General features: G+C 42.2%; 2 protein-coding genes across 22 annotated transcripts in view; one reads left to right on the top strand and one right to left on the bottom strand.

Moving 5' to 3' along the window:
* The window catches only part of dock7 (dedicator of cytokinesis 7), a 36,176-nt gene extending 26,684 nt beyond the window's left edge, over positions 1-9,492 (top strand). For 5 of the 20 annotated variants that reach the window (XM_028404754.1, XM_028404743.1, XM_028404753.1 and 2 more), the window contains 19 exons: positions 129-288; positions 462-558; positions 1,186-1,203; positions 2,151-2,247; positions 2,366-2,500; positions 2,597-2,749; positions 2,928-3,086; positions 3,184-3,284; positions 3,404-3,596; positions 3,684-3,827; positions 3,936-4,067; positions 4,886-4,900; positions 7,187-7,312; positions 7,427-7,516; positions 7,593-7,829; positions 7,923-8,066; positions 8,151-8,257; positions 8,337-8,504; positions 8,847-9,492. In XM_028404754.1, coding sequence (XP_028260555.1) covers positions 129-288; positions 462-558; positions 1,186-1,203; positions 2,151-2,247; positions 2,366-2,500; positions 2,597-2,749; positions 2,928-3,086; positions 3,184-3,284; positions 3,404-3,596; positions 3,684-3,827; positions 3,936-4,067; positions 4,886-4,900; positions 7,187-7,312; positions 7,427-7,516; positions 7,593-7,829; positions 7,923-8,066; positions 8,151-8,257; positions 8,337-8,504; positions 8,847-8,889 — 2,319 coding nt within the window. In that variant the 3' untranslated portion in view covers positions 8,890-9,492. Of the gene's footprint in view, positions 1-128; positions 289-461; positions 559-1,185; positions 1,204-2,150; positions 2,248-2,365; positions 2,501-2,596; positions 2,750-2,927; positions 3,087-3,183; positions 3,285-3,403; positions 3,597-3,683; positions 3,828-3,935; positions 4,068-4,885; positions 4,901-7,177; positions 7,313-7,426; positions 7,517-7,592; positions 7,830-7,922; positions 8,067-8,150; positions 8,258-8,336; positions 8,505-8,607; positions 8,628-8,846 lie in introns of all 20 variants that reach the window. The other 15 variants (XM_028404757.1, XM_028404759.1, XM_028404747.1 and 12 more) reach the window with 7 other exon arrangements.
* Positions 9,493-9,505: 13 nt separating this feature from the next.
* usp1 (ubiquitin specific peptidase 1) lies at positions 9,506-15,836 on the bottom strand. Of its 2 annotated transcripts, none has more exons than XM_028404761.1 (9): positions 15,710-15,836; positions 14,974-15,205; positions 14,644-14,788; positions 13,183-13,284; positions 12,911-13,086; positions 12,152-12,816; positions 11,900-12,064; positions 11,594-11,795; positions 9,506-11,362 (listed from the first exon to the last, which is right to left on the bottom strand). In XM_028404761.1, the coding sequence occupies exons 2-9, from the start codon at positions 15,141-15,143 to the stop codon at positions 10,579-10,581; spliced, it is 2,409 nt and encodes an 802-aa protein (XP_028260562.1). In that variant the 5' UTR covers positions 15,144-15,205; positions 15,710-15,836; the 3' UTR covers positions 9,506-10,578. The 2 variants fall into 2 exon arrangements, with proteins under 2 accessions (XP_028260562.1, XP_028260564.1); XM_028404763.1 differs by having other exon boundaries at positions 12,911-13,074.
* Positions 15,837-16,208: the final 372 nt, after the last annotated feature.

Raw genomic sequence — 16,208 nt, 5'->3', positions numbered from 1 at the left:
TTTGCTCTGTTTGCACACTTGCTTTCTTGCTACTAACCTGATTTGCTTGCTGGGTGCTGTGCTGCAAATAACTTCCCCTGCTGTGTGTTCTCTGTCCATCCATTCACCCTCATCCTCATGGATACAAGGCCCATGTTGTGTTCACCATGCAGGGGAAGAAGGCGTTTGAGCGCATGAACAGTCTGACCTTTAAGAAGTCCAAAGATATGAAGGCCAAGTTGGAGGAGGCCATACTGGGCAGCATCGGGGCCAGACAGGAAATGGTGCGACGCAGCCGAGGACAGCTAGGTGGGGGACGCATACTTCTTCACATGCACAAGTAGTCGATTGATTATTTCTTGCGCACATGTACCTATTGACGGCGACATAGACACAGCCACAGGCAGTCACGTTTTTCTGTTTACACGCAGCTTCTTTTGCCAGCACTATAAAAAAGTAAATAATGTTTCTCCATCATTTAGAGCGGAGTCCATCTGGCAGTGCTTTTGGCAGTCAGGAGAACCTGCGATGGAGGAAGGACATGACCCACTGGAGACAAAACAGTGAAAAGATGGACAAGTATGCTCTTAAGTTCATTTCCTAACACTAAGTGGTACACTTAAGACACAACAAGTAGTGTTCTGGGTCCTTGCTCTTTGAAGTCAAATTTCTAAACAAATGTGTTTCAACGAAGGAAATGGAAACGCTTTAGATTCCTTCAGCTTCCATTATGCAAGTCGAGGGAGTTTAGTGCATTGAGTTAAACAGCTGGTAGGAGTCATTTATGAGTCTGGTGCCATTTTAACCATCACAGTGGAAGAGAATGCAACAAAGCTACCACATGTTTTAAAGGGCACCAATGAAACTCCTTAACAGTAATGATCATCCTGTAATATCATCCTGTTTTTACAAGACAAAAGCATAGAAAGTAGAAATACAATACACAAAGTTGTTGTTCATCATTATTTTTTTTTCATATGTTTTGCTTTACAAAGGAACAGAATCAGATTTATTTAAAGCAGCTTTGCGCTGTACTGACTAAGCTTTTGTGTTTTTGTCACATGATGGCAAAAATATAGTGCTTTTCTGTTTTTTTTTTTGGATTGGAATTTTATTTTAAATTCTGTTCTTTGGTGAATTCTGTCTCCTGTATCTGTTTTCTGTTAATTTCCCTTTGTTCTCTCATGTCGCTGTGTGTTTATGTAGGAGTCACAGATCAGTCAGGTATCGTATGGATCGCATTTGCTGTGTGCTCCTTTTTGAGTTAACCCCCTGCTTTAGTACCTCGTTTAAGGTGTACTGTCGTGCATGTGCAAAACCAAACAGTTGAAGTGGACACAAAGTGAAAGTTCTAAACCTGATGAACTGTAGATTCATATAAATAATTTTAATCAATTTTATTTTGGGAGAGACGCAGCAGTGGTGCTATCACTGATGCAGTCAGTGATACCTTAGTATTTATTTCCCCCATTTTAACTTTTTCTTCACGATGACACATGCACATCAGTGCACTGACAGACTCCCTGATCCTGGCTCTGAGCCTTGAATCCCCTGCCCCATCAGTCCGTATATCCTGATAACTTTATACTGTATGTCTTGGGGTTGGTCGCTGTTGCGGTGGGTCTGCTTTGCTTTTTAATCAGTGTGCTTCTTGTTTTGGGGTTTTGACTCTTGTGTCTCCCTGGTTGCTGCTGCAGCAGTAAAATATGTTGTGTATTTTTTGCTTGTTGTTTTGAAAACCATAATTTTAGTTTTACTTTGTTATAACTTTGTTAGATGCAAATTAGTATTAGGACACAAAGCATTTAGCTAATGTTCTTCTGGTAGAGCAGTGATTACCTAGCTGTTCACTTAAAACAAATAATGAGCAGTTTCTTTAATGTCTTCAAACCTTTTATTCATCAAAGCATAGACGTTTGAGGTTTAGGCTGACTGTCTTACAGCATGTATTGTTGCTGTATGTAATGCATCAAGCAACATATTTAAGTGCAACCTTTTGCACTGTATCATATTTGGTATTTAACCTTATATAAGCAGCTGGACTCCTTTTAATTGATAGTTATGTAGTAGTTACATGCAATGGCTTGAACATGGTGCCTTGGCATATCACTAATGGTACCCTGTTGGGGTTAATTTTTTTAACACATGGCTGTTTTGTTTCTTGTTTGTAGGACACGAGCAGAGCTGGAGCACGAAGCCCTTATTGATGGCAACCTAGCAACAGAAGCCAATTTAATTATTCTTGACACTTTGGAGATCATTGTACAGGTATTGCAAGCACACAAGAGTTATCAATGCAACAGGAAAACATAATGACTTAAATCAGCTATATTATGTATTTGTGTGCTATTGTGTGTTCTGCTGTTCACTTTCTTTCTCCCTGTAGACGGTATCAGTGACTGAGTCGAAAGAGAGTATTCTAGGTGGTGTATTGAAGGTGCTGCTTCACAGCATGGCCTGCAACCAGAGCGCCCTCTACCTTCAGCACTGTTTTGCCACACAGAGAGCCCTGGTGTCAAAGGTCAGACAACTCTACTTTTTATTTAAGTTTTGAGTGTGCTTGTTTCATCTTACCTTTGTAATTGGCTTGTTTTATTTTTTTTATTTCTCTGTGTAGTTTCCTGAACTGCTGTTTGAGGAGGAGACGGAGCAGTGTGCCGATTTGTGTTTGCGACTGCTGAGGAGCTGCAGCAGTAGTATAAGTACTATCAGAGCCCATGCCAGCGCCTCCCTCTACCTTCTTATGAGGCAAAACTTTGAGATTGGCAACGTAAGTACAACTGCAGAGCTTTAAGATATCAACACTAAATAATTATAAATGTGGATTAAAATGTTTTAAGCCATCAGAAGTCAGGAAGCTGCTTATTTTGTGTTCACTTAATGCCCAAATTAGCCACCAGAGTTGCCTAGAAAGGTGGTAAATGGTATATCTTCTTTTATATTTTCAGAACTTTGCGAGAGTGAAGATGCAGGTGACCATGTCTCTGTCCTCACTGGTGGGAACATCTCAGAATTTTAATGAAGAGTTCCTCCGTCGCTCTTTAAAGACCATCCTTACCTATGCAGAGGAGGACCTGGAGCTGAGGGAGACCACGTTCCCTGACCAGGCATGAACTCACTTCATGTGCCACATTTAAAAAAAAAAAAAAATGATAGCCTACAGAAGAAGCAGTCATTTATCCTGAGCTCCATGTTTTTTTTCAGGTCCAGGACCTTGTCTTTAATCTACACATGATCCTGTCTGACACAGTGAAAATGAAGGAGCACCAAGAAGATCCCGAGATGTTGATAGATCTCATGTACAGGTACGGAACACACTTCTCAACACGTTTAGTTTTTGATTGCTTACAAGTGTATTTTGCCACTGTAGTCATCAGTATTTTGTCGTCTGTCTCTGGTATTTATGTCTTTGTGTCACATGAAGGATTGCAAAGGGCTACCAGACGTCTCCAGATCTGCGGCTGACCTGGCTCCAGAACATGGCTGGAAAACACTCGGAGAGGAACAACCATGCAGAGGCTGCTCAGTGTCTGGTGCACAGCGCCGCCTTAGTTGCAGAATACTTGAGCATGCTGGAGGACCGCAAGTACCTGCCTGTAGGCTGCGTCACCTTCCAGGTAAGGAAGGCCCTAGTAGTGATGTTTGTGAGTGTGCCTGTTCCCCTCTGGGCTGCTAATGAACCCCTATCTGCACATGTGCGGCAGAATATTTCTTCAAACGTGCTGGAGGAGTCGGCCGTCTCTGATGATGTGGTGTCACCTGATGAGGAGGGCATCTGTTCTGGGAAATACTTCACTGAAATCGGCCTTGTAGGTCTGCTGGAGCAGGCTGCTGCCTCGTTCTCCATGGTGAGGAAAATAAATTGATGACTTGACATGGAGCAACTGGCTATCCTCATCTAACTGTTAAATGTACAACAGATTGTACTCCACTGATGGTTGCTCCTTTGCTTTTAGGCTGGCATGTATGAGGCTGTGAACGAAGTGTACAAGGTTCTGATCCCTATTCACGAAGCTAACAGGGATGCAAAGAAGCTCTCAACCATTCATGGTAAACTACAAGAAGCCTTTGGCAAAATTGTTCATCAGGTAAACACACACGCACACACACACACACACACACACACACACTCAAAGCAGACCTCCTAGCTTGAATTTGTATTAACACAAGTAGCAAAAGAGATCCTATAATTTTGTTTTCGTGAAAATCCATTAAATGTTGTCAGTCTCAAATCATAACTGAACAGCATGTTTTAAGGTCAATATTAAAAAAATGAGAAGTTCGGTCAGAGTCATGAACTTTTTCCACAAGTGCACTTTCTTCCTTACACATCAGTGCTCACATTAATGAGTCAGTGTAGAGGGTTGAGATCCTCCCTGCAGGATTTTATGTTAACAAGGTCATGCAGCACAAAGGATACACGGAGCAAAGCCTCTCATCTGCAGTGCCTCAGAGTAATTTGCATTCACCACGTCTCGGCCGAGACAACACAGGATATGTAATGCTGCTGCCTACACACCGGCCTTACACAGACACAGCTTTGCATGATGTTATTTGCCATTTTGAATCCTGTACTTCTGATAGATTTATTGTCATTATGTCTGATACTAGGCATGCTCATTTTGACACGAAGGAAGATACTGCTGCTGTTGTTTTTTTGTTTTGTTTTTTTTGCTTTAAGGCTGGTTGTATGACTCACAGTGATGACATCAGGTTACGGTTGTCCGGTGTGCAGAGTATATTTTTGTCAGATTCAGACGCTCTGTTCTCTAGCTCAACAACTTTGTAACCTGGATTAGTTTCAAGACATTCTCCTTGTTACATCCTGGATGTGTGTGTGTGTGTGTGGAGGAGGTGGTGTAGATGTGTTGACGTTCACGTGTCCTGTATTCTCTTTGTCACACAGAGTACTGGCTGGGAGGTAGGTGGCTAAACAGTTCCTGCTTGGCCCTGCTCATGTTGTTTATCTTTTTCGTTATTTTTATTCACACTCATTTTTTTTTTGCTAGCTGCGGGCATCCTTTTGCTCTCTTGGCTTTTGTTTCAAAAAATACATCCAACCCATTAACATCTGCAGACAATATCAGCTGTCTGCCCCTGCTGGGGACACTTGCTGTAAAGGCAGCAACACCCTCACTGTTCATCTGTCTCCTCCCTCCTCTTACTGTGCAAGAGGAGCTTGTGTTTTTATTTATTTACTTTTTTAAACATGACAGTGTTGACAGGCTGTGCATGGGAGCCATGGTGTGTGTGTGTATGTGACACTAATGACACTGAATGCATTATCCGCCACAACATGCACTTTTCCCACCCTCATCTTCTGTCTGTCTGCTGGTGTGTCAGTCAGAGCACACATCCATCGACTGGCACCATCTGCTGTCATCTCATCTCATCTTCAACCCCAGGGCTCGATTTCAGTCTTTGACATGAGGGGTATCTGTTAGCCTTCCTGCTCTGGCTGTGGGTCGTTAACCACACAAATAAACAAGCCTTGTTGTGGGTCGAAGCTTGAACCCAGTTCCTGAAGTTTTTTTGTGCCAGAGGGTTAAACTCTTAAGGATTACTTGATTTATCCCTTTTGGTTTTGATCAGTTGTTATTCATGCCCTTTCTTTTAAACGTTTAAACTAAATCGACCCCTGATTTGTTTCCATCATTCTGTTCCTTTGTTAACAGTATTAACCTCTTGAGTTCTCATGGTTTGCTGCATGAACTGGACAGAGCACCCATCGTTCTTTTTGGAAACGCACTGAGAGTGCATGGTGTGTTTCTGAGGGTCTTTATTTCCTCACTTCGTCTTTCTGTTTTTGTTCATCACTGTCTGCCTGTGCATGGTCTGGATCCCCTACAATGAGTTTATGTTCTCAGTGGAGATACGTTTTGCTGTTGTGTTTTAGTTTGTGTTGTTTTTGAAATTCTCTGGAGGTACCCAATCCTGATTAAAATTTGTTCTGTTTTCTCCTTTTTGATTTCCCCGGTTGCCGACCCTTCCTTCCCACTTTACTTAAATGTGTCTTGTGGTAAGTTTCTTAGTTTCCAGGGCTTCTTATACTGAAATACATTTTGATCAGCAGTTGTCACAGGAACACATGATATATTTATTTCTATATTTGCCAGGAAGAATCGATGATGGTTTATAGAATCATCTGTAATGACAAGTGGTCTAGTCAGTTTCTGATATTTCCATTTCTTTGTACTTTTTATGCAGCACACAGACACCTTATGGTATTTGATCTGATCCTGAACATGTACCTAAGTGTGGAATTCCCCTCTGGACTGTTTTATCTACGTAGAGGTCTTCCCTCAGTGTTTTTTCTTTATCTGCCCATGGCTCTGTGCCTAATGTAAACAAATTATGGCTAATTTTTATTCTCTGATACTTTCATGTGCGAGCTTCAGCTCTTTTCACATAAAAAAGAGCAAAATGTGCTCCTACAAACTGGAAAGAAAGAAGATTTCAGATGTAGAGAATGTAATCAAACAATATATGGATACTAGGCTCCTGTTTGTAAGATCCACCAGGATTGATTAAGTTTTTGGCATTAGATGGGAGAAGTCAATTTAAAGACTAATTAAAAAGACTCACTTTTCAGCATAGCCCCCTCCTACATTTAGATGCTTTGTTTATGTTGTGAGGAACATTGAATCTTTGAGGACATGGCATCTTGAACCTCAGAGAACTGGTCCATGGGATTACTGCCAAAATGGCGACCGCAGAGCTCCTTCTTTGGGAGGATGTTGGACAAGTTTAAATCCAGATACCTGGGTTGCAGCCAACCTCTGTGGATTCACAAGCTGGAGGCTCATCTGTTGTGTACAAATTGCTGGAGAAATCTCTCAGGGTCTACATCAAAAATGGCTGACTGTCCCTCGGTATAGAGTGCTGAATCGAATTACCACCAGTTTCAGGATGCTGCGAGTTTTGGAGTTGATAAATTCATAGACTATCTGACTGAGCTCCACACACCTGAATAGATGTCTACATGCTGAACAGAATAATGTGAACTTGGTGCTACTCAAATTAATTCTGCTGTTACACATTTAGCTGTGAATTCTCTATGGATGCACTATAACCTTTTCTCTGTTCTTATGAAGTCGTTGTGTGTAACTCCCCATCAGGATGTGAAGGAAAATGACTAGCCAAGGAGCTCATGAGTGTCTAACATGTTTACTGAATTTCTACCTTCCTCTGCTCACAGGACGGGAAGAGGATGTTTGGTACTTACTTCAGAGTTGGATTTTACGGTTCAAAATTTGGTGACTTGGACGAGCAGGAGTTTGTGTACAAAGAGCCGGCCATCACAAAGCTGGCTGAAATCTCTCACAGGCTTGAGGTAAACATACAGTGTAACTTCTCCATGTTTCTATATCTTCCTCTACAGTTTGTTTGCATTTAATTTTCTTTTGCTTGAAAGTGAAACGACCATGTTCGGTCTGTTTTCTGTCAGGGTTTCTACGGGGAGCGGTTTGGAGAGGACCAGGTAGAAGTCATCAAAGACTCCAATCCTGTGGATAAGTGCAAGCTGGACCCAAATAAGGTTTGTGTGAGTTTAGGCAAATAATGAATGGTTGCAAATGGAATAAGCTAAAATCTTGACGTTTGTCGTCCTGCAGGCATTCATCCAGATCACATATGTAGAGCCATACTTTGACACTTACGAGATGAAGGACCGCATCACCTACTTTGACAAGAACTACAACCTGAGACGTTTTGTCTACTGCACGCCGTTCACCCTGGACGGACGGGCCCACGGCGACCTGCATGAACAGTTCAAACGCAAGACCATCCTTACAACCTCCCACGCCTTCCCTTACATCAAAACACGGATCAACATCATCCACAAAGAGGAGGTAGGTCTGCGGTCCAGGCAAAGCCAATCTGTTTACATTACTGGATTGGAGAAAGATGTTCTATTCTGATCACTTGAACTGCTTGTGTTCCAGATTATATCCACTCCCATAGAGGTGGCGATAGAGGACATGCAGAAGAAGACACAGGAGTTGGCGTTTGCAACCCACCAGGATCCTGCTGACGCCAAGATGCTGCAGATGGTCCTACAGGGATCAGTGGGCACGACTGTAAACCAGGTACAGTACTAACTATATACACACATCTCATCAAACCTAGTAAAGCTCTAGCTTGATATTTATAAAAGTGCTTATTATTTTAAGGGTCCTCTGGAGGTGGCTCAGGTGTTTCTGTCAGAGATTCCCAGTGACCCAAAACTGTACAGACACCACAACAAGCTACGGCTCTGCTTTAAAGACTTCACAAAGAGGTAATGGGTGCCACACAATCTCTCATAATTATGTGATCCCAGACCAACTTCCCTGATTGTACTGATCTCCCTCCCAAAGGTGTGAAGATGCTCTGCGGAAGAACAAGAGCCTGATTGGTCCAGACCAGAAGGAGTACCAGAGAGAGCTGGAGAGGAATTATCACCGACTGAAGGAGGCGCTGCAGCCGCTCATCAACAGAAAAATCCCTCAGCTTTATAAACCTGTGCTACAGGTCAACTCACACAGGTAGGACTGAAGTGTGTTACTGTGTGTGTGTCACTCAGAGGGTGGGGATGACATGTTTTGGATGTTAAATCAGTTTGTTTTTGCTTCTGTAATATTCATGCAGCAAACGGACAGCTTGACAAGGTAGATTATTTTTGGACATTTTACACGTTTTGTAAACGGTTTGTTATTTTTCCCACTAAAATTTGATTTGGATTAAATCTACTGTTAGAAAGTTTAATCCTGACTTGCAAAATCTCACAACCGGATCATCAGATCACACAAGCTGGCTGCACTAACAAAAAGATCCTCCTTTTGTTGTCAGATATCTTTGATAAAACTTGTCTTTCTTTTCATTTGCAGAGATTCCTTCAGCAGAATGAGCCTTCGCAAGCTTGACATTTAAAGATGAAAATACACACGCAAACACACATCTGCACAAACACTTCACAGAAATTGCAATATTAATTTATTCTCAAGTGTAAATAGGAGTGTCTCTTGAAAGTTGGTCAGTGTTTTGATGAACGCGTGTTACAGGAAGGCTCTAAGACTTGCAGCTTGGTACGTCATTCCAGTGTCTTAATTTGTTTACAGACAAACTGTTACACAATCAGAAGCGAACAAGAACAAGTGGATCTTAAAGATTAAAGGGGTACCTTGGCGTTTAGAATGAGTTACTTGAAAGGGAAATAGTCCCTATGTTACCTAAAAAAAATAAATAAATGTCTTGAAACCAACAGAAACTGCTAGTTGTTAGCAAACGAACCCGCTGAATATGAAGAACAGTTAAAGTGCCAAAAAAAAACTTTTGTCCGCCAAACTTTTACAAGTGTCTGCAGAAAGGTACGATTTTAAAGGTCAAGGTGTCTTTTTAATTATGTACGATGTGTCAAAAAAATCTGTATTCAATTTCATGTGTGCACTTTTTTATTATGGTGTAGCAATGCATTTTACAACTTGAAAGTTTATGTAATAACTGGGGGGGAGGGAGGGGGGGCAGGCGAGGGAGGAAAAAAAAATGAAAACATGCAAAAAATTGTACCAGTATTTATCATGATGCTTTATTATCATTTTTAGTTGAAGCGACAATGTTTTAAAGTTAGGTACTTCAGACATCCTTGTATAATTTTATGTAGTTCTGTTTTATTTTAAATATTTTACTAAATAAATATTTTAATGTTCAGACTGTATATTGTTTCACTCCATTGTGTCATTCTTGTGTTTATGTAGGTTTAAAGCTTAAAGTTGGAGACAACAGAAATGTGTATAAGAGAATGTGTCACCATGTTGAAGAGGATGTGAAGGTAAAAGCTTTACTTACTTTTAAGATGATCACAGCTGGAATGGGGTGTGTACATGGTGTGGGCAAACAAAGTCTAGTAGCATTTTACGTTAAACACAAAACAGAAATATTTCTCACGGGTGTAAAAATCGTTTTGTCAAATAATGGTAAATTAGAACCGAGTCAGTTTCAACAAGGTCATGGATTAATCTAACTGTTATTTGTAGCTTATTTTTCTCGTAGAAAAAATGACTTGACTGAGTGAAAAACTTGTTGCCACCTTAATTTTATCTGGCTAATTTAGGTCTTTCGATTGAAGTTTGTAAAAAACATATTGAAGAGCATAAGAAAAACTTGAGAGGTGGAAAGGGTTTTATGAGAAACAGGCTATATTGCAGAAAAAATATGCATCACTGACAGAAGAGTGGTAAAAAGCAAGACAAAAAAAGACATTTTTTGTCTTGCTGACATTTAAGTTCAAAAGTGCTCTTCAGTTTTGCAAAAATAAACCTTATATACTCATTGAGACAGAAAAAAGGAGTCAAGTAGACATCGACACTTTTAAAGCTAGTGTCAAATCAAAGTACAAACAACAAAGATATCCTGTACAAAAAAAAGGGTTTATCCGAGTAAAAACAGATTAGCTTTCATTAGGTGAATATTTGCATTATTGTCACTGGTCCCACACTGACAAGAGACTTGCAGTTTTTCAGGGCTGAGTTTTAGGTAAAATATGGCATCCACAGTATTTTTGGCACAGTATGAAGTATTGCAGAAAAAAAAAATGCAGCTGCCAAAAGGCCTGTATCCATGTTAGTGCCCAGGATCAGGCACCCGTCTGTAGAACAGCAGGTAAGGCGTCGATGAAGAGCACGTCTCAGGAGAGCAGGCTCGTAGGAAGTCTTCCTCTTCAAACATACGCACCTCAGAGTCATCAAACAGCATCCATTTCCCTTCGTATTCCAGGAGGCTGTTCAAAGCCTGCTGCTCTGTGGCCTCTGCTCCGTCACATGAAGCCGCTGACGCCTCGTCTGCTGCGTCAGGCTCCTTTTTGGGTGCAGCGTCACTGTTCTGGCCGACACTGCTGATAGTTCTCCGTTTAGGTCCATCTGCGTCTCCAGCGCTGGCTGCTTTCTCTGTCTGTTTGCTGCTGCTCCCCAGGTCATAACTGGACAAACTCCTCTGGCCTCCAAGGAGTCCGACCACACCCTCCGACAGCTTTTTGCTTCCTGATTTGCTTCCAGCCAAACTTGCACGCCTGTGTCCCCTTGTATTGATACTGAAAGACACCTCTCCATCGTCATAATCCACCGCCTCCTCTTTCACCTGTGCTCCATCCGTCATCTCTTTCACCTCTTCCTCCTGCTCTTCTGTTTCTTTTTTGTCCCTCAGTTTCATCTGTTTCAGCTCCGACATGCGGACGTAGGCGGTGTAATGGCCACTGCTGATAGTGACACCACTGTGCATGACCACAGCAAACAGCTGATAGCACTGACCTTTAGAGGCTGTGGGCCCGGTACACCACTCCTCCAGAGACAAGGTCAGAGGGGTCTTTAGAGGAGTGTTTACCTTAGATAGGCCTGCATACGGGTCTAATCTGAGAAGAGGAAAACAAACAAAGGGAGAGGCGTTTATAGAAACTGTCAACTGTGACAGCAGGTGAGACAATAAAAGCTTCGTATTTATGTGAATGTACTAGTATTAAAATTTGATATTTTTTGTGCATGCAAGCAATTTATTTTAAGCTTCCCAATCGACAACCTGATGCATTGACAGATGCACAGCGTACAGCAGTTCTGCATTCTCTTAGTGTGTAGCATCAACTCACTCTAAGCTGTTGGCTGAGAAGCGCTTCAGGTGAATGGTGACGACTTCTGGCGTTTTGTCAAACAGCAGACTCCTCTCAGCCTCTGTGTAATGATGGCAGGTCTCACAGAAGTATTTGTCTTCTCCAACTATGCGCTCCACTGAGGCAAACTGAGAGATGGCCCAATTCAGAGTCTTCAGCTCTGGTTTAGGATCTGGTGAGACTGAGAAGAGAAGGATGAAGAATATTAACAAGAATGAGGAAACTGCCATCTTATCACGAAGCCTTAGAATTATACCAAACGGTACTGGTTGTAAAGATGCTTACTCTCTGAGAGGTCGTCTGGGCTACTGGGTTGGTCGTCGAGCACTGGGACGCTGATGTCCTGGAAGTCCTCTCTCCGCTCTGTAAAGCTCTCACACTCCAGACATCGAGTCCTCAGAACTAGCTGGCCCTGGAACAAACGCTCCATCAGGCCCAGGCTCTCTAAACCTAAAAGAAACGCAGATAAAACGTCAAGACTGGAAAAAACTGACTAACTTTACGTGACATATTTCTCCTTACGATGTTCTCAAATACCTTGAGGTTTCACTGCCTTCGCCTCCTCGGCAGCATGTGGAAGCGATGGCTCTTGCTCTGGTTTGTTTTGATTCTTCACAGTTACAGAGCTGATCTTCCCCACACTGCGGAACTTGGCGAAAATACTCGGCTGTTTCCCAGACGGCCTGAGCCAGCTCAGCTTCGCTCTCTTCTTCTTCTTCCCATCTGTCTCTTTGGAGGCTTTTTCATCTTTCCCATCTTCATCACTCCCTCTTTCTATATTCTGTTTCTTCGTCCCTTCCTCCTCTTTGTCTTTACTGTGGGTGCTGTCTGTCGTGATGTCACTGGAGGATTTCCGCTTGGAGCGAGTAAGGGGTTGATTTCTGACATTTTCCTCCACAGTGTCAGACTTCCTAGATTTTGCAGATTTTGGCTTCTTCTTGGCATTTCCCACCTCGGTGTCACTCTTTCTCTTGCCGCTGACTTGGCCTTCCTCTTCTATGAGAGGTTCGGATTCTGTTGCAGGGCTGCTGGAATTGTTCTCCATTTTGACCTCTTCTTCATTCCCTAAATTTTTATCCTCCCCTTTTAATTCCTGCTCCTTCCTGATGGTGTCACAGGCCTCCTGGACATATCCCAGGATGCACTGAAGAACTTCCTGAGCGTCGTGCTGGAGATAACCTTCGTACATGGGATTCAGTTGCCTGCAACACAAAAACAAAGCAGTTTTATGTGACTGATCAGCACATTTTCTGCCATTGACATGCAGGATGAGTGAAAAAAACAGTCTAAATCTACCTGAGTGTGTGCAGGATTTTTCGAGGCGGCGTGGCCAGCTCATCGGTGAAGCTGTCGGGGTTAAGCAGGAAGCTAGACTGCAGCTGCTCCACTGAAGTGATGAGACTGTTAAAGCTGCCGAGCAACTCAATGTGAGCTGGCGGAACTTCATATACGTCTGATTGCTGAAAGTGTGGCTAAAGAAATAAAACACAAATATTAAATAATCGTCTTAACCTCAGGTACTTGCATTTTGATTCTGATCAGAATTAAGTCATTTATTTTCTACCAACCTCTTCACTTTTATCAGCTTCTTCCTTTGGTTTGTCATTTCTTTTAGACAGATTATGCAGCTTCTTTATACCCTCTCTGAACCCTGGGCAGTAATACAGAACCTGCAGAAACAGAATCGGACATCAATGTAAGTGTGATACAATTTACATAAGGTATTTTACTTTTTAAACATATGGCTATTTAAATATAAAACTTTGAACTCCTCTTTCTTCATACTGATATCAGTCCTTTTCACTGTCTGCAGATGCCCTGTAGAATGTCAACACTCTAATAATACAGGCACCCAAGTAATACAAAACAAGTTTCCTACATGAACACTACATAAGAGGTCACCTTATTGTGTGACCTGGAGCCCGAAGGAAGATATTGTGCGTTTCTTTTTACAAACCCTATTCCACATGAGATGAAACATGACCCCACAGACAGAAACTGTTTAAACAGGTGTCAGAGGAGATCATACAAGAACCTGCAGATTTATCTGTTTACATGCAAACACTGCCTGCCAGCACAGATAAGACACAGTGATCTAGACACACAATTAGGAGGACAACAACCACTGTGGAGCGGCCGCTTATATCCAGCCTTTTAGCTGTTCCAACAGATGTATTCTTAGTAACAGTTAACATTTACTCTTTCACCGCTTTTTGTTTATTTATGCAAGACAGGGCCTGGCTGTTCATATCTGCATGTGGTTTTGTGGAAGATTAGGATCTTTATGTGCAAAAATAAATACTACATTAAATGTGCACATGTCTAGGACCACAGAAAATTTCTCTCATGTAAATCTGAAACTTTCCCTAAGTGTTTAGACACATTTAAAACCACAAAAACAGCAGTGACCTTAAAACTGTCAGATTGTTATTCTGCATGAAAATGAGTTTTCTTAGTATCAAATCACAGCTAGACCAAAGGGTTCCAAAGCACCAGTTAACTTGACCAAAGTGAGCACAGAATAAACAGTTCTAGCACCTATAAGAGGGATCTGTAACCCACATACCCAAATGATACCAGCATTTCAGTGGATAATGGAAAACAAGGTTACCAGATATTTGTAACTGAGGGCTGCATGTAAGTAGACCAACAGTAGAGGATGATACAGTAGTTATATGTCATGGCGCATCATTCTTCAGAGATATGCACCACCCCCTGGTGCAGAGGAGGATTAATTCTGCAGCAGGACGATGAACTCAAACACACCTTAACGGTCTGACCTACATAAAGACTACCACAAACTATCTTCCACAGTCACCTGACCTCACCAGTCACCACTTTGAAAGAAGGGTGGGTCACTTTAAGACTGAGCAAGCCACACATTCCTGACATCACGAGACATTATTTGAACAATGGCAGATTATACTGAGATAACAGTACAAAGTAAAAAAATATGTCTGTGCAGCTTGTGTATACTCAGATATTCTAAAGTGACAATCCTTGGTCTTTTGACCCACTAAAAGACTCACCTGTAAGATGCTGTTTAAGTAGCAGGTGTTTCCCAGGTTGTTAAATCCCACAAATGGCACCAGGTTCTCTCTTCTTTCACATGACAGGAGAAGACCAGGTGAGGCTGGACAGGCAGAAGGACCAGGGAATCCCTGATCACAGCCGCTAAACAAAGAGAATCACATTAGGTGCAGAAAACACTTTTCTTGTTATATGTGATAACCTCTTTATGACAACACTAAGAACTGTTTATGAGAAGAGAAGTGACTGAAACGTCCCCTTCTGAGACACCATTATCCAAACAGGCTCAACTTTGTGTGACTGTAATAACTTGCACAGCGCAGGCCTACCTTGCCTCGGGTTCCTCTGGTTCAGCTGCTTTGGGTTCATCTGTCTGAGGTTCAGAGAAATCCAGAGCTCGTTTGGTTTCCTTCTTCTGGAAGAACTTCAGAGAAAGTTTACTCTTCTTCACGGGGCTCCCCAGCGCCGCAACCACATGTTCACCCTGCAGACCTGGCATCTTCTTTCCCGGTGTCCTGAGGGTGGATTTATTTTCTTACCGAGACGCAACAGCGCACCTCACTGGCAGGAGAAGGAAACAAATTTCATTTCAGTGGGCGCCATCAAGAGTTCAAACGAAACCAAGTAAACACGCACTTTAAGTTTAAGCTGCGCAATAACTGCACTAAAACTGCTCCAATTTAATCAAAACATGCGGTTCGGGGTTAGCAAGTCAAACCCACCTAGCAACGGAACCGCGCATTATATAACGCGTTAGCTGGCTAACGCTATTTTGGCGGTGCCGCTCTTGTTTCTTGTTTCGTTCTCTTTAAAAAAAAACAGAAAGCAGCCGTGGTCTCTTTTGTCTTCTTCACACAGTCACAGAAACAACCACTACACATCGGTGCTGTTGTTGCGCACTTTGCAGACAACACAATGACAAAAGTGGGTCGACACGGCGCGGTGGACTGAAAAAGAAGTGGGAGGAGAAAGCAGGCAGCACGCCGCTTCTAACCGCTCACTTCATTGAAACACCGCTACATCTAAACATTATCAAGACTGATTTAGTGACTGATAAAATCTCACCTGAACGAGCCATTTAAGAGTGAAGGTATATTATATATATATCGGCAAATATCCAGTCTCAACCATCCAGTTTGACAGTTCAGACGGTGCAGCAGAAGTTGGCGCTTTTTCCTCCTGGAAGACCCGCTGGCCGCTAACACTGCCAGAAACACACCGACACGACATCAAATTATTCGGGAGAAAAGTCGTAACAACACACGGCCAATTTATTTTTGACCGTATACGTTATACTTGGTAAATATAAGCCAACCCATGTAGAATTATGTAGTCAAAAGGACACAATTCCTAAAATTCAGGCTTTGAATGAGACACCTATTTCTTTCAGGCCCATCCGGGCCAGTCATACGCGCCATTTTTGTAGTCTTTGTTCAGGCTACGTCAAGTTACACTTAAAAAAATGCTGGAAAGGAGTTGTCCTTCAATTTAAAAGCGCAAGACTTGTTGTCATGGTAATGACAACACGCAATAAATGGTCCAAATATCTAAAAAAGAACTCGCA

This window comes from Parambassis ranga, chromosome 4, assembly GCF_900634625.1.
Source record: "Parambassis ranga chromosome 4, fParRan2.1, whole genome shotgun sequence".
Lineage (NCBI taxonomy): Eukaryota > Metazoa > Chordata > Actinopteri > Ambassidae > Parambassis > Parambassis ranga.
Note: the sequence above shows the minus strand (reverse complement) of the source record. Positions and strands in the feature narration are given on the sequence as shown.

What these genes read in the sequence shown, in the direction of transcription:
- usp1 (XM_028404761.1), bottom strand. Translation starts at nt 15,143, where the DNA reads ATGCCAGGTCTGCAGGGTGAACATGTGGTTGCGGCGCTGGGGAGCCCC. An exon ending in AAAATCCTGCACACACTCAG is followed by an intron (nt 12,817 to 12,910) that starts GTAGATTTAGAC and finishes TTTGTGTTGCAG; the next exon opens with GCAACTGAATCCCATGTACG. An exon ending in TTCTCAGCCAACAGCTTAGA is followed by an intron (nt 11,363 to 11,593) that starts GTGAGTTGATGC and finishes TCCTCTTCTCAG; the next exon opens with ATTAGACCCGTATGCAGGCC.